The sequence below is a fragment of the Ambystoma mexicanum genome, chromosome 2p (genome assembly GCF_040938575.1).
Source record: "Ambystoma mexicanum isolate Mex_15411 chromosome 2p, UKY_AmexF1_1, whole genome shotgun sequence".
Lineage (NCBI taxonomy): Eukaryota > Metazoa > Chordata > Amphibia > Caudata > Ambystomatidae > Ambystoma > Ambystoma mexicanum.
This window is the reverse complement of record NC_090923.1, coordinates 348,273,905-348,296,952: the sequence shown is the minus strand read 5'-3', so window position 1 is coordinate 348,296,952 and position 23,048 is coordinate 348,273,905. Positions and strand designations below refer to the sequence as shown.

Here is a 23,048-nt window from a genome sequence, read left to right as displayed (position 1 = left end):
GTCAGCTTAGGCCCGTCACCCAACACCGGGAGCGAGGAGAACATTACTCCCTCAGGAGGTGACTAGTACCCTCCACTCAACTCCAGGGGTACATTCTGAACGGCATCTACAACCATGCATGAGGTCGGAAACACAAGGCAGATGAATGATAGACCACCAAGAGACACCCCTGCAACCGCAGAACAGTTCCCATGTTTTGTTCCGTTTGTTCATTTGTTTGTCTCAAGTTGGAGAGGGATGTGATGTCCACGTGGTACACCCCACGTGGACAATGAAATAAAGGAAGGCGAGAAAGCCCGGGAAGGGCAGTCCACGCTCTACCATGGGAGCCCTTGTGTCTGTGTCGTAATTGCACGCCTGACTGACTACGTGTCTTGCATTCCCCGATCACCCTGGGCTCTCGCCGCCCAGGCCGGGGGACACCCTTCACACACTACAGGTACTCTACCTATACAACACACTCCTTCAACACCTCAGTAGAATCCTCTCAGAGTCAGTAGTGAACCACGCGGTAGTTCACTTAAGATGGGTTCCCTTCTCCTTCCTTACCACTCTCACTGTCGTCCTTTCTTCAGATCTTTCTCCTTCTTTCTCTTAGTTTCTTCTCAATAGCAACATTACAATCCACTGTACCCTCCATTTTTGGTATGCCCTGAAGCGCACCCGCACGGATAAAGATTTTCTCAAATGCTTTTGTAACACATATTCCTTTTCTCTTTATTAAAGAATGTACTTATATTATCCTTTCAGACACCATGTAACAGAGTCTGTCACGGATCGATTAATTAACATCAAAAATGTCTTCTTCTGATCACTCCAAGCATTTTAATTGTATGTTGCAGCTCCTCCCTGCAAACTTGTAGCCTTGTCCCCTTACTTATGTTTTAATTATATGCTTCTTATCTTGTCATTAGTATTGTGACCTTCTGTTTCCCTCTGTAAGGGCTTTGGTGCTAGATTTGTAATGACTAATGTTAGCTCTGGTAAAAATTCAATAAAACTCTTTGAACTGAACTTTGCTGCTCAAGAAGTAGTTAAGAAAAAGCCTAATACGACGCTGCTTGATATGCAAATTGAAGAACTCAGCTATTTCTGCTACTCTACGTATGCAGCACATATACTGTACAGCGCGAACTGTCGAAAAGGTGCTGTTTTGATAAAAATGATAAAGCAGACCCTCCCCATTCAAAGATGGCAACCACGCACGGTTGAACACATTTGTCCTTTTTCTTTATCACTACGAGATTCTTATTGGAGGCGGTACTAGGTGACGCACAGCTCGATCTTTGGCTGTGTCGGCAGTAGGATGATAGCTGTCTAGTGCTGACTCTGAAGATTCAGTTTTTGGCGATGTCCGTCCGGGGAATGACCGGGCTAGAGGAACAGGGCACAGAGGATCATGTTCCGGCACTGTCCGGCAGGTTGTCACGGCTGCTTTCATCCTCCGGAGTGGACTCGCGCAGTCTTCCCTGGGACCGCTTCTCCGCCTGGCTGCACTGCCTCTGTGTTGTGGGCTTCGACCTGGAGCTGGGTCAGACAGTGGAGGTGAGGACGTTTTAAGTGGTAACTAAGTGGGCGTGGCACCGGTTTAGGATGAGCAACTATTGAGAACGCCTGACCTTTGTGCTCTATATAAACTTTAAATTCTCTCTACCTAAGCAGCGCATCCGAAACTCTGTCCTTACGTCTTCAACAGAGCTATGGTTTTGTAGATTTTCAATTGGTCGATCGTCATTTTTTGCCTTTGAATTCTGAAAGTAGTAGTTGTGCGAATATTTTGGGGGAAAGAAAGGTACACACAAGCACCAGGCTGTAATGACTAAAAACAGGAGAGGAAAAGGTTTCGTACAGAGACGTTCGAAAAAATGCTTGTGTACCAAAACTATTCCTTTCACAGCTCACTTCTTCATTCGCACAATGTAGCCTCTCCTAAACCTACTGTTTCATCTTTTCGCTCTTACCACAACCGAATACCACATTTTCAAATAAAAAACCGGGACAATCCATCAACATGGAAGTGGGACCACAACCTGACAGTGGATGCTAGGACCACACGTCAGTAGTGTGGGCTAAATAAAGTGGGGAGTGGTATTCCTGACAGTTCCCATAGATATTAAATCCGCACTTTGTTTTCCTGTGACACGTTGAGCACAAAAGGTTCTTCTGCTCGGCTTGCTATGCCAGGTCTGGCTATAGGAAAACCTTTCCAGAACAGTATCTGCCAGAATACAGATTTTCAACACATTAGTTATAGAAAGTCATGATTCTATTAAAGACTTGAGGCAAAAGATTATGCTCAGTTCTACTCTTTACTTCTCGAGCAGCTATCAAATAAAACATGAATGAACATGAAACTAACCATGAACTACATATCCCAATAAAGCATAAGTGAATTTGTAGTTTGCCCTTCATGTTTGTTTGTCCAAGTGATCCTTTCAGTCTAATCACGTTCCAAGGTCTCAAAAACACTCTCAACTTCCTTAATTCCTCCTCTTTCTGCAGCTGATCAACAACTGACAACCTGCCTCTGTCAAGACATATATAACATCAATGAAATGGATGGGTGGGTAATTGCATATAATAACGATTCGTGACATGTTCAGTATCATCACAATACATTGATAAACATTTTGTTATCATTCATACCATTTTCAAGCGATTGAATGGGTGGAATCATCTTTGGCCTCCGAGTCTTTAATAGAATCACGACGTTCTATAACGAATGTGTTGAAAATCTGTATTCTATGTCAAGACTCTGATTATGCTTCTTTAAAGCTTACTTACTACCAACAAAGCTATCTAATCTATGGTCTAAAGTCGTTTCATTTTACCAGTCTGCCTCCTTCAAAATATCCTCTAGGCATGCTCCTAGCTTGAAGGCCGTAGATGCCATGGCCCCACCAGTCGAATGAGCCCCGAACCGACCCACGTCCATGCCCGCTTGTCCCATGCACCATTTCACCCATCTTGCTAACGCGGGCGACGCCACCGCCTTAAATGGCTTCTTCACCGCTATTAGCAGTTGAGGCTCTCCTGCGTGCCTGACTTCTTCTGCCATGACCTCACAAGCCTTAAGGCACCTAACTGGGCACGCTTTGGGTCTTTCTGGGAAAACCACATACGCCACGGTTCTAATCCCTAATCCCGTCTTCGTTCTCTTTTCTATACAAAATATAACTCCTGTAGGAGAAAAGGACTTCCTGTCCACCTCTAAAGCTCTGACCTCTTACACTCTCTTGCAAGAGATTAAACACAATAAAAATAGTCTGTTTCGTCCCCAGTGTGCTTTCCTGGGTAGATTTTTGTTATCCGGTCATGACTGAAACATTCTCAACACCATGCTCGCATCCCACAGGCGTGAATATTTCGGAGTCGGTGGCCTCATGCATTTAACCCCTTTCAGCAATCTACAGATCAAGGGGTGTTCCCCCTCCGGTTTTCCTTATTTATTTATTAGATTTGTTACACGCCCAGACCCTGATGTATCACGGCGTAGTTACAGACGTCTTTATCATTAAACATGGGCATAGTTACATACATATTGGAAAACAAACATAATTAAGACTGATTATCGTGGCATAAATGTGATATACACAATATGACAAGAGAACAGCAGTTTGGGAATTATATTCAGTATCAGGTCAGTGTGCCACCAGAGGAAGGTAAGACCCTAGTGGGATTAACTGGTGCATAGGTGTTTAGTTTGGAAATGGCAAGAATTAGTTGAATAGCTAGGAAGTTTTAAGCATTTTTTTGAATCCTTGGAAGGATTCCTTCTTTTTGATGTTTATAGGGGGTGAGTTCCAGTGTTTGGGGGCAAGGACAAGAAAACTGCTACCTCCTGCTCCTAGAATATTTGTACCTCTGGACTTCAAGGAGGGCGTTGTTGTTTGATCTGAGGGTTCTGCTGGGAGTTCTTTTCTTAATGGTGTTGTTCATATAGATGGGGGGCTTTGTTGGCGAGGCATTTATGTGTGACACAAAGAATTTAAAAAATAATTCTCGCCTTGATGGGGAGCCAATGAGTCTCCCTTCTAATGTGAGATATGTGGTCAGATTTTATTTTATACCTAATGCTGCCCTTAATGCTTTGTTCTGCATTAATTGTAATTTGCTGAGGTTCGTGTTGGAAGTTCCTAATAGTAAAGCATTACAATAGTTTAATTTTGAGAGAATCAGAGCTCTGGCTAGGGTAATACAATTTATGGATGTGAGGAATTGGCAGCTTAATGAGATTAATTTGCATATATATGAGGTGGATGACGCTAGTGCCGATATACGTTTGGCCATAGTGAGGTTGGTGTCTAGATAGACTACTAGTGTTTTGACTTGATTGAGTACTGGAATCCCTGTATTGTCAATGTTAATTGTTTCATAGTCTGGGTGCAGGGTGCCTATTTTTGTATTGGGAGCCCACGATGAGGACCTCCTGTCTTCCCATCATTGAGACAGAGGCTGTTCAAAGCCATCCAATTTTGGATAATGGCATAGACTTTGTTGCTAGTTGATGTGTCTTGGTCGTAGTTCCCAGTGATGGGGATGAGGATCTGGTTGTCATCTGCAAAGTTCGTGTAGATGACGCCCATATCGTCTAGGGCTGAAAAGAGGTGTTTAGTGTAGGTATTATGCAATGTCTACATATTCGTGACCGGCAGATATCGCTGATCTGTAAGTATTGTTCTATATGCCTTGGCTTGTGCTGCTTGAGCTGCTTGAGCTGCAGAGAAATTCACCACGTGAATCACATCTGTTTGTACAGGAGGCACTTCGCTCTCCAATTATTCCATTTGAGCTATGCCACTCTGTAAGCCTTCCTGGTCCCTGGGGCCCATGATTCTTGGATGAATTCTTGAGTTTTTCCCAACAAGACCTGGCTTGGCCCAGGATCTCATGAAATCGTCCATGCTATCAGGTTCGGGTTCCCCGCTTGAACCAGTGGGTGATTTTCTCCAGCCGGTCCCAGCACGATGGCCTGTCTGTGTGGCAGCAGAATTGGAAAGACTGGTTGCCGCACCTGGCACCCCAGCGGCTGGCGTCTGATTCTATTACCAGGTCCGGGGATGAGCGAAATATCACTCTGACATTCCATGCTTCCATGTGGTGGTACCACCATGCTAGCTCCGTTCTTGCTTCAAGATGAATGGGTACCCTCTGCTCATAGGATAAACCCTTCCTGAGATGTTCTGTCGTCAACCATTGCAAAGCTCTGTAATGCAGAGTACCTGGAAAAATGTCCTGAATCAAAGATGAGTCGGTTTACCAGCCTGACTATCTCTCTCGGGGAAATCGTCTCCTTTGCCATCATATTCTTTATTTCTCTTTGATCGAGTTGACCTTCTCGAGGGGTAAGCTGAGGGTGCCCTGCACTTTCTCCAGAATAAACCCCAAGAATTCCATTGATTGGTCTGGATCTAATTCCGATTTCTACCAGTTGAGAAATCCTAGTTGCTGCAATAAATCTATCGTTATCCTGGTGTGTTTTATTAACATTATTTTCTCCTGGCACATTATGCATATATCATCCAGGTATATAATCGGTCTGATTCCCTGTTCTCTAAGGTGTCCTATTTCCGGTTTCATCAGTTTGGTGAAGCCCCAACGAGCTCAAGGTAGACCGAATGGTAAGCTTGTAAATTCCCATTCTTCTCCCTTTCAGAGCAACTGTAATATCCTCTGACTCTGATGGATCGGTATCGTCAGGTAAATGTCCCTGAGATCTATCCTTACTAGCCAATCTCCTTTCTGTAGAATATCCATCAGTAGATGAATTCTTTCCATCTTGAAGTGTCTGGATATCGGGAATGAATTCAGTGATCGAATTCAGTGCTCTGAGGTTTATCACTGGCCTGTCTTTATGTTTGCCTTTTACTAGAAACAAGTTGCTTACAAATCCTTTCTGTTCATCTCTGGCCAGGCTGATCAGCTTTTTTATTCTTAGCTAGTCTACTTTTCTGTCTAGCAGTGCTTTGTCTTCCCTACTGAACCTTATCTGTTTGGGTGGGAAGTCTTGTATTGGTTATTTGCCAGAATTCTAAACTAAAACCCTGAACCGTGCTGATCCCATGTATCTGAGGATATTTCTACCCAGCTTTGGGTGTGCAGCGCTACTCTCCCTCCCACTGGAGGTATTCCTGTTTCTAACTCTTGCAAGTGCACTTTCTTTTCTCACCTGTGGCATTTTATTGTTGCTGTCTGCCGCTGCCTCTCTAGCCTCTGGTTTGCCCTTTGGTTTTCTCTCTCCAGTGTGGTCTATAACCAGAGGGCCTGTGATTCGGGTACCGGCTGGACGAGCGGCCCTTGCCTCTGCCAGCCTTATCTAAAAATGTCCTTCCGAAAACCTTCTTGAGCGATGCCCGTGCCTTGTCCATAGATGCATAAGTGTTCGCAAACTTCGCCAATGCTTTTATGAAAGACTCTCAGAATAATTTGCCCTTAGCTGCTGCCGCCGATTCTGATGGGGCCAGCTCTCCCAGCTTCGAGTCCATCTTCATTAAGATAGACCTCCTTCTCTCTGTGGCTATCGCGCTATTCCCATTACTCAGAAGACATATCGTCCTCTGGGCCCAGCTGGAAATGATCTCTGGGTCGATAGCTTCCTCCTTTTGCTTGGCTTCCTCTGCTAGCTACATATCCTTGTGATCGGTCTGACCATATCCAGCAATTTCTCTTGGCAGGATCTCCAAGAATGGTCTATGCCCTTCTTGACATCTCTGCCATATCTTCCCAGGAATGGTAACATCCGTTCATCAATTTCGAGTGTCTCTGCCACTCTGTCTGGCTCCCCGGGTCTGGGGCATTCCGACCTCATTTGGTTTCTGGCCTGTTTACTCAGTGGAGCTCTGAGTCTCATTTTTAGGTATTCTGCAATATTCTCTGGGGGGCCCCATTCTGATGCCCTTGGATGTACCAGGGCATCTGGGATTAATTAATTGTCTGAGTTTCTTCATTCTCTGGTCTGCCTCTCTTGTCCCTGGGCTCTCGCCCTTTACTCGAGGAGGATATTTGTGATTCTGACGAGCTGTCTTCGCCCGACTATTCAGCTGTTCATGCAGTCGACGTCAGATGTGTCGTCTAAACTATATTCATATCTGGCTCTTGACCTCGCCTTTTTTTTGCCCCTTTTATTCTTCTGTGTGGAACCCAGAGGAGCAGGGGGCTCTCGGTGCTACGATCTTCCCCCCTTTATCCCTGCGTGTTTTCCTCAGTTCCTCCATACCCGAGACAAAGTCACCAGGTCTTCCATCATGCCCCTTTCCTCTCTCCCAGGGGCCCTGCCTGCACTCATTGCGCCTTGAAACACTTGTGTATAGGCGCGTTATAAATGCCATATCATATCATATCATTACTCTTTGTATCGCCTGACTCCTCCTCGTGCCACTTACATGGGGCCCTTCTGAGTCTTCCTCTGAGTATCCACTCATAATAGATGTTGTGCATTGTCTCTGTGCAGTTGTCTTGGAATGCCCCCTTCAATTTCACTTTTTTTGTTGTAGCTAGGCAGGTCTACTCGCAACCTTATCAGTATTACTTGGGACTGGGCCTGTCAAAAAAAATATATATAATAATATATCTCCTCACCTCCTCAGTGTGGCAATTATTGGATCTTGAATTACAGTTTTTTCATGGGACATTGCACATCTATTCCCCCATGCACCTGTTGCAGTTGATACTGCAGTGCTGTCTTGTGGCCACTAGATGGTAAGCCGACCAATTTGTTCCTCCGAGCTCTGTGGTACGTGTGCTATACACAACATGTAGCAGATGGTGGAGTCTTCCTCATAACTCTGTGCCCACGGAAGTTCGCAATGACGCCAGAACCTCTGCGGTCCCTGTGACGTCCCAGTTTATGGTAGCGCGCATGCGCGGGCCTCGTTGTGGACCCGCGCATGCGCAGTAGGAATAAACTGCGTCCGTGCGGCAGTTGCCGCCGGGACGCGTAGCAAGCAACATCGCGTCCCGTGTCCTCCTTACATGAGTGCGTGTGCGTATGCATGTGAGGGCCGCGGGGCCATATGTAACAACTGGCGACGAGGCGGGATTGCCGCCACAGCGTTCGCCCAACGTACGTGGGCGCACAATCAGCATCATTACGCGAGGACACGACGCGGACCGAGCGTGAATGTCCTTTTGCTCCTCAGAGCAGTAGCGGCCTGAAAAGGTGCTCGTGCGCTGCTACCCAGAGAAGAGAGGGTGAATTTTTGGAACATTTGACTGTCCCCAACAACCTGGGGACAATCCAGAAAAAAAAAAAAAGCCAGACACAAGGGGGAAAAGGCGACAGACAACAGCAGGAGGTACGTTGAGCCTTACACCAGCCAGGTTTGCGGCCTCTAACACACCCAGAGGTGCCTGTGCGACCTGTGAAGATGGCCAGTAGCGACGAAGATACAGAAGTTGCGACAAGAGTGGTGAGGACACAACAGGGGTCGCTGTTGCCAATGCAGGAGTTTGACACGTCAGGGCCCCCGTCCAAACTAGGACCCAGGTGGCTACTATGGGTTAAGAAGCTCGAGATGTACTTTACAGCGACCGGAACCACCAACAATGATGCAAAAAGGGCGACCCTTCTGTATTCGGCCGGACTGGACATAATGCGCATCTACGAATCACTCACCCTGCCAGTAGTTACTTACAACACTGTCAAGACTGCGCTAGAAAACCACTTCATTCCACAGTCGAATGTCGACTATGAAAGATTTTTGTTCTGCAGAGAGAAGCATGGGAGGAAGAATCTCTCGATCAATTCTGCGCCAGACTGAGAGTGATGGCCAGCACATGTCGCTGGGACGACGACGACGAGTTGATGATAAGAAACCAGGTCCTCCAGGGCTGCAGCTCAGGTAAATTGCGGCGACAAGTGCTGAGAGAGCAGGGCTGGGCACTACAGCAGATACTAGATAGTGGCCAGACGTACGAGCTGGCAGAATCCAGAGGAGCGAGCATGGACGCAGCGGTTAGGCCAAGCACGGGGGAAGAAGCTTTTGCCATAAACAAAAGGACAAAGCTGAAGGATAAGTGGGTCCCGAAGACAACGGAGGACAGATATCCTACAGCACCCGGATCACTCTGCCAAGACTGCGGATATGACCTGCCACATGTAGAGGAGTGTCCTGCTAAAACAAGATCCTGTGGATGGTGCAATGGACCGGGGCACTATGCCCGCATGTGCCGCGCCCCAGCGCCTACACAGAGAGGCCCCGCGAGAGCAAGGGGCAGCGGTTTCAGAAGGCAGCACAGCATCGCAGCTCTCGAACAGGAGGTACGGAGGTTGCAACTTGCAGAGGAAGAGGAGAAGGAGGACGAAGAAGTGTTTTTCATTTCAAACATTGCCTCAGAAAGCAAACGGAAGAGACAACCCAGGTGTGTGGTGAACATACTGGGCGTGCCGACGCAGATCCTCATCGACACAGGAGCATCCGTATGCTTGCTGGCGGAGGAACATTATCTAAGACTCCCATGCCCGCCGGCACTGGACAAGTCCATGGCGAAGTTATTCACTTTTGGAGGAGACACCCCGTTGCCACTCAAGGGTGTGTTCGTGTCACCGGTATTGAGAGGGGAAAACACCATCAAGGCAAAATTCTTTGTCACAAACGTTAGCCCTCACTCGCTACTCAGCTGCGCTGCATCGGAGGCCCTCAATTTGGTTCACTTTGCATATGGAGTATACCAGATTGATATCGAAACGCTGCTGGACAAGTTCTCGGGCATCTTCGAGGGAATAGGGAAGCTGAAAGCACCCCCAGTACGCCTACATATCGATGAGTCCATCAGACCGACAGCCCTCAAGCACCGTAGGATTCCGTTCCACCTAAGGGAGAAGGTGGAGGAGGAACTCCGATCACTCGTGAATATGGACATTATTGAGAGAGTGGAGGGGCCGACACCCCGGGTGTCACCGATTGTGGTGGCTCCCAAGCCGAAACAGCCCGGGGCGGTGAGAATTTGCGTGGACATGCGCCTCCCAAACGCCGCAATCAAGAGGGAGAGGCACATTACTCCAACTCTAGATGACATTATCGGAGAGCTTCAGGGGATAAGAGTATTTTCAAAGCTGGACCTACGAGCGGGCTACCATCAGCTTGAACTGCACCCGGACTCCAGATTCATAACAACCTTCACGACGCATGACGGCCTATACCAATTTAAACGCCTGAGCTTCGGTGTTTCGTCAGCTGCCGAAGTATTTCAGAACACCATCAGGGGGGCGTTGGCTGGCCTTAAAGGTGTATTGAACATGAGCGACGACATCTTAGTTTTCGCGGACTCGGAAAGGGAGCACATGAAGAGGCTGGAGAACACGCTCCAGAGACTGAAGAACTTAGGGCTCACCCTACAACGACAAAAGTGCAAGTTCTTCAAGGACCGCATTGGTTTCTTCGGATTCATCTTCCATGCGGCCGGTGTATCACCTGACCCGGCCAAAGTCAAGGACATTAGGGAAGCCGCCCCCTCACAGTCCCCCACGGAAGTAAGGAGCATCCTGGGGATGGTAACTTACTGCAGGCGTTTCATCAAAGGGTTGGCGTCGCTGGCAGAACCGCTCGTGCTAACAAGGAACAACGCCGCGTAGAAATGGGGTGCCAGTGAACAAGAGGCATTCCAGACCCTGAAAACGCCCTATGCGATGGGGACACCATGGCATACTTCAACCCCAAGGTGGAATCGGAGGTGGTGATCGATGCAAGTCCAGTGGGAGTAGGGGCTGTGCTGCTGCAACCCGATGAACGCGGGGACATGCGTTCCATCGCCTATGCAAGTAAGGCCTTTTCAAACACGGAAATGAGATACTCGCAGATCGAACGGGAGGCGTTGGCCATCCTGTGGGGCTGTCGCCATTTCCGTTTATACATCCTGGGCAAACCTGTCGTGGTGGTGACTGACCACAAGCCGCTACTGCCCATACTGGCAGGCGTGTCATCCAAGCCGCCCCCCAGGATCGAAAGGTGGATGCTGGCCCTGATGGAGTATGGGGTGAAACTAATTTATCGACCAGGAACGAACAACCCGGCCGACTACCTGTCGCGCCACCCCAGCAAGGAAAACTCCGTCACCGACATTGGGGCGAACGAATGCCACGGGCTGCTGTGTCAGGTGGTGGAAGGGTCCCTTCCAATGGCACTCAATTGCAATAGCGACGGAATGCTCCAATGACGAGGTCTTTAGCATCATCAAAACCGCCGTGAGGAGCGGTGATTGGAGGGAGGTGCTGCGCAACAACTTCCGCCGACAAGTAGAGGCCCAGAGAGACCTCCAAGCACTCTGGAAAGTGATAGATGAACTCTCCGTCTCAGACGATGGGCTAATACTTCGAGGGAGACAAATCGTCATCCCATGGGCACTGAGGACAAGGGTGCTCGAACTGGCCCACATTGGTCATCAGGGGGTTGTCAAAACGAAGGCTCGGCTGAGAACCAAAGTATGGTTCCCGGACTTGGAGGGGAGAGTGGAGAGCTTCGTGAGGAGATGTGTGGCATGCCAGGCGGCGGCCCCAGGAGACAGAGCCCCGCCGATAAGGTCGATGGAGCGCAGTAGCAAACCATGGGGGACTGTCCACGTGGACTTCGGTTCGACTGGTCGTGGCATGTACTTTCTGGTAGCAGTTGACCAATGGTCCAGGTACCCCGAGGTGGAAGTGGTAGAGTCGACGGCGACGGAGTTCGCGACGAAGGCGTTGGACAAAATGTTCGCCACACATGGATTCCCGGACCTACTGTGCTCAGACAACGGGCCGCCGTTCAGGGGCAGCCAGTTCGCAACTTACCTCCGGGAAAGGGGGATCCGGCATCGCAGAGTGTCCCCACTCTGGCCGCGAGCCAATGGGGAGGCCGAGAGAATGATGCAGACTCTTAACAAGGTCCTAAGAATTTCCGCCAGTGGCGGTGAAGACCTGGAGAGAAAACTAGTGGAATTTCTAAGAGAATATCGCACGACGCCCCACCAGTCCACGAGAGTGGCTCCCGACGAAGCACTGTTTGGACGATGCCCGAGGGGAATGCTACCGGAAGAGGAGGGCCGTCTGCCAGGGATAATCAACAATGAGGGAGTCCAGGAAGAACGGGCCAGGCGTAACGACAAAGAAAGTGAACGGAGGGGTCTGCAGGAAAAGGAGGTGCGAGTAGGGGACACAGTGCTGGTCAGAAACCGGCACCCCGAAGGGAAGCTGTCCCTGCCATTTTTGAGCCGCGCCTGTGGAAGGTAACGCATGTGAAAGGCACGATGGTGACGGCAGCCTGCGACCGAGGAACAGTCACGCTCAACCGATCGTTCTTCAAAAGACTCGAAATGCCCGCTGAGAACGGGGCTCCGGAGGAGCCACCGGGAGATCAGGAGGGTGAGCAGAACAGGGACTCCACTGGCTCTGAACTGGAGTGTGCCACTCCGCCCACCACCTCGCCAAGGTACCCGGTCCGCCGGGAGCAGAGGCTACCGGGGCATCTCCAGGACTACGTCCTGGACTCGGGTGACTGAACTGAGAAAGTGAGGTGAGACTTCAAGTTGTTAATGCGACCGCCCACATGGTCACCAGTTGTGCAGGGGTGTGCACACCCCGAAGGTTTACACTGTTTTGGTTAAAGTTGAAAAGGGATGTGACGTCCCAGTTTATGGTAGCGCGCATGCGCGGGCCTCGTTGTGGACCCGCGCATGCGCAGTAGGAATAAACTGCGTCCGTGCGGCAGTTGCCGCCGGGACGCGTAGCAAGCAACATCGCGTCCCGTGTCCTCCTTGCATGAGTGCGTGTGCGTATGCATGTGAGGGCCGCGGGGCCATATGTAACAGTCCCGTCGCTGGGCAGTGCCTCCTAGCGAGGCTTATAACGCCAGAGCTTTTCCCCTCGTTGCTGTCCTACTGCGGATATGCTCCGCCAATTATGATGAAGCGCGTGGCGCATGCCCTACGTCGCACTTTCTAATACTTCAAATCCCCATTCGCTTAATCACACAGCATGCACAAATGTCACTTTGCTCAGCTGCTCGAGCACCAAAGAAAGAGGAGGAATTAAGAGAGTTGAGTGTTCGTGAGAGACTGTGGAGCGTGATTGGATTGAAAGGATTACGTGAACAAACCTATGAGACACACATCCCATTATTAATGATCTTAGAACAGTGGCAGCAGTGAAAACAAAGCAAAACTGGTGTTACTCTTTCTGCACCATAGTGACCTATTGACTTCTAATCTTATTGTTTCATTGGGGCTTGGTTAAACAATGGTTGGAATAATCAAACGTGGCACTAGATTCATTACATGTGGTCAGTGCTCCAGATATTTTGGGAGTATTTTACTTCCTATTTTTTAAAGTTGCGAGTAAAATGATTACAAATGGATGTCCAATTCCACATGGGAGTATTTTATATGGGGGCACACAAGGTTTTAACTGGAAAACAGAAATGGTTTTGTAATATTTGTTTGAACATTGCTATTAATGCACATTAAAAGATACACGTTTACTTCTTCCGATCTGACAACAATAGTAGATTATTCCTATGGTAATATGCAAACAACTGGTCCAAACATATTCATGGAGCTGTGTGGATAAAAGCAGGGGCACAAGGCTCTACGTTGCTATTATCTATTTTTTGTTGCAAGTATTTTTACTAGCATTTGTCTATTTTTAGGGAGTAAAAGTGGCCGATACATCTGTTGGGCTGTTTGTTACCCCATGTGTGTCATCCGCCAGGGTTGATCTAGGAGTTTGATGTTTTATCTAATGATTCTAGAATGTGTCTAGTAATTTTTGTGTCTATTTTGTAAGGGTTTTGAATGCATCCTTTTGAGTGCACTTCTACTGCAATGCAGCTTTGTATACATTATTTTTCTACAGTATCTGTAACTGTTTGTTACACGTCTTTTAAAATGTTAAATATAGGAAGTAGTCTAAGGGCCTAACTGTTAGTTTTGCTTAGGTACACTGTCTGGCCCTTGGCCTGAACTAATCTTGGCGGTTTTCCCTTCATTTCTTTTTTTTGTTGCTAGTACTAGATTTATCACTGACAGAAGTAGTCAAATAATATATAAAATGTTTGTAGCAAAAATGTATGCAAATTAAAGAATACCATTTGGTGTGTGCATTTATTAGCATAATCTTTGAGTCATTTACATTGAACCCCCAATTACAAACAGCTTAAACATATTATTGTGATTGACATTAAATGTCTCTCAGGCTATCGGGTCTCATTGAACATTGCACTGATGAAGCTTTGGTTTGATAATGAAGAAAGACTCAGCAAGGTTGAGATGCACACCTCAACTTGGGCGTCAAGTCCTATTGCTCTAACTAGCATCGGTCGATTTATGCATCGTGCTATTTTTAATCAATCGTAATTTATCAGTTGTATGCTGATATTTGCTTTGATGTTGCCTTAGCTTCGTATTCAGATTTTTATGTTATTTATTGAATTTGATTACCTGCCCAAACCTGGGGGTATCACGGCAACGTTTTACAAGAATACCTATAGTCTTAATGATTACAGGATGTACAATAATACTTGCGATCTTAATGGTTACATGATGGAGCAGACTTAGAATGAGGCTTAGTTACATGGGTAGCAGTGTCAAAAGGATAAACGGACATACTTGCAGACTTAGCGGTTACAAGGTAAGAATCAACAAACAGAGAGATTACAAATCTGAGTAGTTGCATGGTGGTACTACTAAAGCTGAATACATGGCTGAGTGTACAGAATCCGAGTATGCCCGGAAGCCATAGTGGTGGCAGGGGTGTACTAGGCTATTGGCAACAAAAGCAGGGTTTATCAGCTGGGGCCAGGAGGATCTAAACTAAGTCCTGACAATGCGTCTGGCGTGGAATCAGATTATATTGAATAGCCAAGTTTTTAGAAGTTTCTTGAATTTGGTGTGAGAGGATTGGTTGCATATGTGCTCTGGGAGTGAGTTCCAGGTTCCCGGGTCTGCTACCGGGAATCTAGAGTTGCCTGTTCTCGCTTTCTTAAAGCGGGGTATGAGAAGGTGTGTATTGGCGTTGGATCTAAGTCTTCTTGTTGTGATTTTGCGTGAAAGGCTTAGATTGAGATAGAAAGGTGCATTACCAATGACACATTTGTGTGTGTGTTTTGTGAAGTATTCTGGCTTGTATGGGTAGCCAGTGTGCCTCTCTCCTATGTTGTGATGTGTTCTCGTTTTTTTGTACCCAGTGGTGGTCTCGGGGCCTTGTTCTGTAAGAGTTGCTTAATTTGTATTTAGGTCCCTTGCAGGAGTATGTTGCAGTAGTCAGTTTTGGCTAGGATGACGGCTCTAGCTAGGGTAATAGTTTTGGGGTGTGAGGAAGGGTCGGCTCCGTGCAATGAGTTTGGATGTGTATGCTGTGGATGAGGCAAGAGCGCACTCATGTGTTTGCACATGGTGAGGCTGGAATCAAGATAAACACCTAGGGTTTTACCTTGGTTCGAGATGGTTATTGGGGTGCCATTTATGAATGTACCATTGGTATGGTCTGAAGGCGCTGGTAGGTTGAACGCCCTTGGGAACTGAAGTTCAAGTCAGTAACGAGAGTAGAGAGAGTCAAAGGCGCGTGTGAGCACTGGATATGTGTGCAGCTGGTGCGGCTTTGTGAAATAGCTGCTTCTTAGCGGTAGGTGTGGTGTTTGGGAGGTCAATAGTAGGTGTTCGTTCTAGCAGAATTTATCCAGACCGATTGTGGCTGCGTTGGAACAGCTATACCGAATGGTGTCATAGTATCGCTGTGTTCTGTTTGAGTGGTGATGTATAGAAGCGAGTGAGCGTGGGGATGTGAAAATGGTGGTTTACTGTAGGTGCTTGAAATCGCGCCCACTCCAATTTTTCCATGAACTTCATCCGTTCCTTGTACTCCGACTGTTTTGTGCATTATGGCCGTTTCAAGCACTCAGACCGTTCCTTTCAAAGCTCTTTTAGATGTTCCATGTCTCCAAACCATTCTATGAATGTTAAGCTATTCTGTGCAGTCCAACCCATTCTACGCACTCCAATCCGTTCTACGCGTTCCAATCCGTTCTACGCACTCCAATCCGTTCTACGCTCTCCAATTTGTTCCATGCATTTGAATCCTTTTCATGCATTCGAATATGTTCTATAATCTAAGTTGTTTTATGCACTTCGTCCACATATTTCACCCGTATCATCTTCATACTTCATCCGTTTCAACCACATATGTCATAAGTTCCTTCCACATACGTCGCCCATTTTGATCCACATACGTCGCCCGTTCCCTCCACATACGTCACCGGTTTCATCCGCACTCGCCCGATCTCTGCACTTGCCCGCTCTCTGCACTTGCCCGCTCTCTGCACTTGCCCGATCTCTGCACTTGCCCGATCTCTGCACTTGCCCGATCTCTGCACTTGCCCGCTCTCTGCACTTGCCCGCTCTCTGCACTTGCCCGCTCTCTGCACTCGCCTGCTCTCCGCACTCCTCCTTTCTTATGCACTCATTCGCTCATATGAACTCGTCTGCTCTATACACTCGTCGGCTCTACCCACTAATCTGTTCTACGCAATCATCCATTGTACACACTCCTCCATTCTTACACACTCTGCGCGCTCTTCCGCTCTACTCATCCTTCACGGTCTGCTCACCCAACCGCTTTGCTCACACATCCGCTCGATGCCTCATACGGTCCACGCACTCATCCACTCTATGTACTCGTTCTTTCAACGCATTCATCTGCTCTATGCACTCATCCGCGCGATACTTATCCGCTCTATACACTCATCTGCTCTATACACTCATCCAGTCTGCATATTCATCTGCTCCAGCTTTTTCTACATACTCTTCCACACTTCCGCACGCATCGGCTCGGCGCACGCATCGGCTCTGCGCACGCCTCCGCTCTATGCACTAGACGTTCTACACACTTCTCTGTACTTACGCACTCATCCGCTTTATACATTTGTCCGGTCTACATCCTCAACTGCTCTACATACTCATCCGCTCGGCGCATTCATCCGTTGCACACGCTTCATCCATTCTAGCGATTTCATTCATCCCATTCACTTCGTTCATTCATCATGCATTACATCCATTTCAATAATTTAAATCTCGTTACTGTTTTCTTACGATTTATTCTTATTATCCACATCATTTCTTTGATCTACTTGACTTGTCCTATTCTGTTTGTCATTTTAGTTTATATTAGCGGTTATTAGATGTCGATTTGCATATAATAGTTTGTTGGATTGGTGTCATTGAGATGGAGTTATTCTGTTTGGGTTAGTTTGCGTACGGGTCGGTTTTAGGGGAAGAGCCAGGTTTTCAGTAGTTTGCGGAAAGACATTAGATCCTCAGGCGGATGTGGGGTGGGAGTGCGCTCCACAGCGTGGGGGCCAAGGCTGAGAATGATGATCCGCCTATGGAGGTGTACTGAGGATGGAGCTTCCTTAGGAGGGTGGGGGCACCTACTATGAGGATCCCAGTTATTTTCTCCATTAAGACAGGGTATTTGTCACCATCCAGCTCTGGATAAGTGAGTGTATTTTATATAGAAAGATGGTATCCTGTTCAAGGTTACCTATGATGGGAATAAGTATTTGCGTATCATCCGCAAAGTTGGTGTATATTACTCCCATTGCATCTAATGCCGCAAAGAGGAGTTTAGTGTATGCGTGGGGGAGAGGCAAGATCCTTGATCCTTGTGGGATTCCCAGTGGGACTGTTATAGGATCTGCTGCTACATCTCCGATGGCTACTCTAGAGGTGTGGTCTGAGAGAAATGATTTGACCCAGGTGGTTGCTTCCTTTGAGAATTTTAAGTTATTTGCTAAAGTTTGGGATAATTTGTTATGGTCTACTAAGTCAAATGCTGCCGCTAGGTCAAGTAGAAGTGGGATGCATACATTTCCTGAATCTCTGATGGCATCCATCTGTTTTTTTTAGATCCAGTAGAGCCGTCTCTGTGCTATGCCTAGTGTGGAATCCTGATAGTCTGTCCCCTAGTAGCTGGTTGTTCTCAAGGTGGGATTGACCTTGGATATAAGCAATCTTGTCTATGATTTTGAGGAGAAAGGGAACTGTGGTGATTGGTCTGTAGATGGTGGGGATAGTGGGGTCTATGGTGGGTTTTTTAAGAAGTGGTGTGACCAGGCTTCTTTTATATTAGCTGGAATGGTGTTGGAGCTGAACGAGGCATTCATGAAATTGGTGAGGATGGGTGCTAGAGTCAGGGCACAGTCCTTTACTGATTTGGCGGGAAAGCTGTTTTCTTTGCAATTAGAGGGTTTAAGAGATGCTATGGCTTTAAGAACCACGGTAGTGGTCACTGAGGTAAAGTGAAATTCAGGTGGGTTCTCTGTGGTGTCTGATGATGATGGGAGGGAGGGCTCTGACGTGGGTACTAGGAGCTTTCTTTGCAAAGCAATTTTGTTTTGAAGAGTGATTACTTTGGAGGCTAACGCATCCTGGATGGTAGTGCACCAATCTTTACTCACATTGGCTAGGCTGGGTGGTGGGAAGGGTGTTTCTAGTTCTCTGATAATGGAGAGCAGCTCTTTGATGTTAGAGGTTGCATTGGCGATAGTAGGTTAAGGGAGTTAGCTTCATGAGTAATTACTTACAGTTTGTAGGTTTTGGAAATTATCTGGAGTTCTTTTTTGAGTTCACTGGTGGGTTTTTTTCTGTTAAGGTGTTCTAACGCTCAATTTTTAATTCTGAGTTCCATGAGTGTCGTTGAACCAGGGGTTGCTGCATTTGAGTTTTGGGAGTTTAGATCTGATAGGGGCAACTTCCTTGATGGCTGTTTTCAGACAGTTGTGGTAGTGCAGTGATCTATTGTCAGGATTGTCGTCAACTGCTGGATGTGTATTGATTAATTTATTCAGAATGGGGGTCCGATTTTCTGGGGTGAGTTTTCGTGCGTTTTTCAGCAGGATGGGTGAGGGAATGGAGGTGGCTGAACTAGGATCGTTATGTTGAACCTAATTAGTAGGTAGTTAGTCCAAGATACCTGTATCTTCTAGTGTGACTATAGTTTTCAATGTTACTATCCAATCTGGGATTCTACCTTTTGAATGGGTTGGGGCGTTGACAATTTGTGTAAATTGCATTTCTAGGAATGCCTTATGGAATGCTGTTGCTTTATGGTCTGATATGTCATCGTAGCCCAAGTTAATGTCGCCCAGGAGGATGAATTTAGTTTTAAGGAGAGGGGTGATGAGTAGAGGTAGGTCAATACCAGGGTTGTTGGTTGAGCTGGGCGCTTTGTACACTATTGAGAGATTGATGGGTGGTTTTGTGGCAGTTTTAGGGATAGTAGTTTGTATCCTGTTAAGGATTCCGTCTTGCATTCTCTGAATTGAAGGGTGGTTTTGGCGATGATGGCAACACCTCCGCCAGTGGCTTTGTGACGGTCGGCTCTGAGTATGGTGTATTCGGGTGGGACGGCTAGTGTAAGCAGTGGACCTGAGGCTGGGTGGAGCCATGTATCTGTCATTACGAAGAAATCTAACTTTAATTCTAGAATGAGGTCATGCACATCAATGGCGTGAGTGCCTAAGGATCTTACGTTGAGTAAGGCACCTTTTAAAGGACACCTTTATTTGGATAGAAAGGGGTGTTTGAGTTAGTGGCGCTTGTGGGCGGGGTAAGATGTCTCCCTGTGTTTTTATTTTATTATTATTTTTTTTAGTTGTATTCCTACGATTATGATGTGGAGGAGTGGAGAAGCCGGAAGGCTTGTGGGTACTGAGCGGTTGGTGCCAATCTAGGTTGCTGGTTAGTGGCGGTATGGTGTGAGTCTTGGTGCTTGCTGGACAGTAGTGTGTGCGGGAGCAGAGTCTTGCTTTCCTTGTAGCTCCTAACATGGATTTTTATAGTGTGAGGGTGTTCTGAATTCTTGATGATAGACGCAAGTAACGTAATGCGCCTAATAGAGGGACATGGGGTGGTGTTTAACAGTGTTTTGTGGTGTAGTTATGAAGGATGGTGTGTTAGGCAGGAAGGGTGTAGGCCATGGTAATGGGTGGTGTCTACGGCAGAAGATGCGGGCTAGACCATAGCCTAGGTCAATGAATGCACCCTTAGAGCATGGTGTGACGTTTACAGTGCTGCTCTTAGTGGTTTGGTATTTCTGCAATGCATTTGCCTCGGGCTGCACGCAAATTTGGCTTTGATGTGAGGTGATGGTGGAAGTGGGTCTTGGGGTGGGGAGGGGGTGTTAAGTGGCTGGCAAGGGGATCCGTGTTGGTGCTTAGGCGATTCAATCGTGGTACAAATAATCAAAATATCACTGAAGCTGCGTGGCTAAAGGAAGCGTTTAGGTGGCATAGGCAATACTAACGAGCAATACTAGCAAGAATATAAATAGTCCCTATAATGTCGATGCGGCTAGAGGATGTGTTTTGGTAACATGGGCAGTGCTAATGAAGATATAATAGCTAGTGGAACATAGATGCTTGCGTGGATAAGGGATCGTTTTGGTAGCATGGGCTGAGCTAATGTCACAGTCAGTGTAACACAGATGCTTATGTGGCTGACGGTGACGTTTTGGTGGCATAAACAATACTAACAAGATACAATAATCGGGAGATTAGGGGACAGGCGTTGCTAACCGTATGCAAGAGTCATGCAATCTGGGTCAGATACGGGGCTGTTATTTGTATAGTGGGGCATGCTGTGCCTACGTTCTAATGAATTTATTGGCAATTTAAGCAATATGGCAATCTAGGCATTCCATTCAAAGAATCAGGGCAGTGTTAAAAGCTAGCCGTGCTATGGGTAGTAATATTGCTGAATGACCAGACTCGGAGCGATGCGGATGCATCAGATGCGGTTTTATAACTTTGGGTATGACTGGGGCTTGCCGTCGGTCCCCGAGCGCTATTCAGGCTACTGGGTGCAATGCATGATCTAAAATGCAGACGATCACAGAGTAGAGAGTAGTAATTCGTATAGAGGGGTAGGTAAAGTCAAGGTGAGGCGGGTCTTAACGCAACAGAAGGTAGTTCGCCGTGATTCAATCTTTTGGCTTTGCGAACTGGCTAAGAGATGGAGCGTGGGCTTGGGAGACAACGCTGGTGGTAGTGAGGGAGGGGGCGAATTGGACAGGGTTCCTGGCGCTGGTGGCTGGACGTCACTGGATAGGTGCAGGACAGGTGCCTTATTTAGGTGCCTTTGTTGGGGGCCGGCTATCTCCTGCCGGTGCCCCAGGATTGGATTAAAGGCGGATGGAATACCAATAACAAAGCACGATAGTTTACAACTCTGACGCCGCTTTCCACACGGCGGCGGCCATCTTGGTGTGCGTCAACTTCGCGGTTTGTTGGCGCAGTATGCAAGACGAAATGCATGTATCGAATCCTGGCGTACACGATATTCGGAAATATTCTTAAGGCAGCCGACTGGTGCAATATCAGCGATCTTAGATGGTCGAGCGTGGCTGGTGGCAATTTTACTGCGCATGCACTCTAATAAGCTTGGGGGGCTTACCTTTCGAAGATAAAGCAGGGTGGGCTGGATGAGCTACTCCTGCAGCACTCTGGGGAAGAGGACCTCCTGCTCCTTCCTCGAAAATCGTAGAATGTTATAGAATTAGTATGAATTGTTATGTTTTTACTAATGTTGTAAAGTTTAATTTTTAAACATTTTACACTTGGTCTAGTGGAACAAAAAGTTTGTGGATTGATTACTTCTTTGTCTCTTCGCCCTTGCTATCTTGTTGTGAAGCCCTAAGGAGGGGCACACCCGCAGGTAGCGACCACCTTCCCCTGCGTCTTAAGTTGCGTTTAGGCCTTGAGCTCGCCCCGATTGAGTTAGCTACAGCTTTCATCTTGCCCGCCAGGGCAGGCCTGACGGTAAGATTGAATGCTGTAAATTGCGAGAACCTTTTTGAATATTGTCAGCTCTTATGATAAAGCTGGGGCTTGGGGGGGGGGGGGGGGGTGGGTGCTTGACTGAAAGTTTCTTGGTGGACTCTTTCATTCTGACACTGTACATGATGGTAACATTTCCCCGGCCAAAAAACTAAAAAGGAGGGACTTGAGATCCTTATGGTTTGCCTCCCTCTTGCCATCAATCTGTGGCAGCTAAAACAAAACTCAAGTCTGCTATAATATGGTGGTTGGTTGACCAATGTAGGCGAGAAGCCCACATTGCAGCTTATCGGGCGATACTTCAATCATTGGCAGGGAATAACCACGCCAACTGCTGGTCTATGGTGAAGCAAACCACAAATGGCTCCACTGTCAAGAAGAGATGTGACCTACGGACCAGGAGGATGTACGGTGGGCTATAGGGGGGGCTAAGGCACCTGCAACTCCTAGTACTGATGGCATTCCGCCAATGCTCTTCAAGCAGGATCTGGAGGCATGGGTGGGGCTTTTGTTGACCCATTACAAGAGCATATACCTTGTGGGCAGCATCCCTAATACTTGGAAACAATCGGTTGTAATACCCATTTGAAAACAGGGTGACCTGTCTGATCCCAAGAACTTTAGACCAATTGCCCTCCTGGACACCTTCAGTAAAATTTTCGCCTCCCTATTGGTTGGAGAACTCTCCCAAAAAGGATCTGAACCTTCCAAAATACCAAGTGGGGTTCTGACCTGGTATGGGGACCTCCCTTAACGGCACCATAACTTCACACCTATCTGCAGCTGCAAAAAATGGGGTGGTGGGCCCTGTTTACATGGCCTCCATAGATATGTCAAATGCCTTTGACGTAGACAGTCGGGAAACCCTGTGGAGAAAAATCATACAGTGGTATGTGCAGCTGAAAATCGTTCAGATCCTGGTGCTGCTGTGCAGTGACTCGTCTTTAAGGGTTAGGTTGTCGAGGGAGGGGGGCTACCTCAGCACCTGTCCTCACTTTCGTTTGGCTCAGACAGGGTTGCGTGGTGGCTCCCACCCTCTCCAATCTTTACATTTCGGACATTGCTGACCTCAGGGTCGGGAACTCCAAATCCAGTAAAAATGTGACAGCCATTCTAAACTGGCTCGCTTTCCATCTGATCTTCTCCTTTTTGATAAGACTCTGATTCGTCTCCATAGACAATTTACCCTATTCCATCACTATGCTGTCCACAACAACTTAAAAATAAATGCCCAAAATCCAAGGTTGTCAT

The 23,048-nt window shown here is 47.4% G+C and overlaps 1 protein-coding gene across 2 annotated transcripts in view; it reads left to right on the top strand.

The window, feature by feature from the left end:
- Positions 1-1,277: 1,277 nt before the first annotated feature.
- Positions 1,278-23,048, top strand: part of DENND6A (DENN domain containing 6A) — a 1,713,534-nt gene continuing 1,691,763 nt past the window's right edge. For both annotated transcript variants that reach the window (XM_069643682.1, XM_069643681.1), the window contains exon 1: positions 1,278-1,545. In XM_069643682.1, coding sequence (XP_069499783.1) covers positions 1,351-1,545 — 195 coding nt within the window. In that variant the 5' untranslated portion in view covers positions 1,278-1,350. The remainder of the gene's footprint in view (positions 1,546-23,048) is intronic.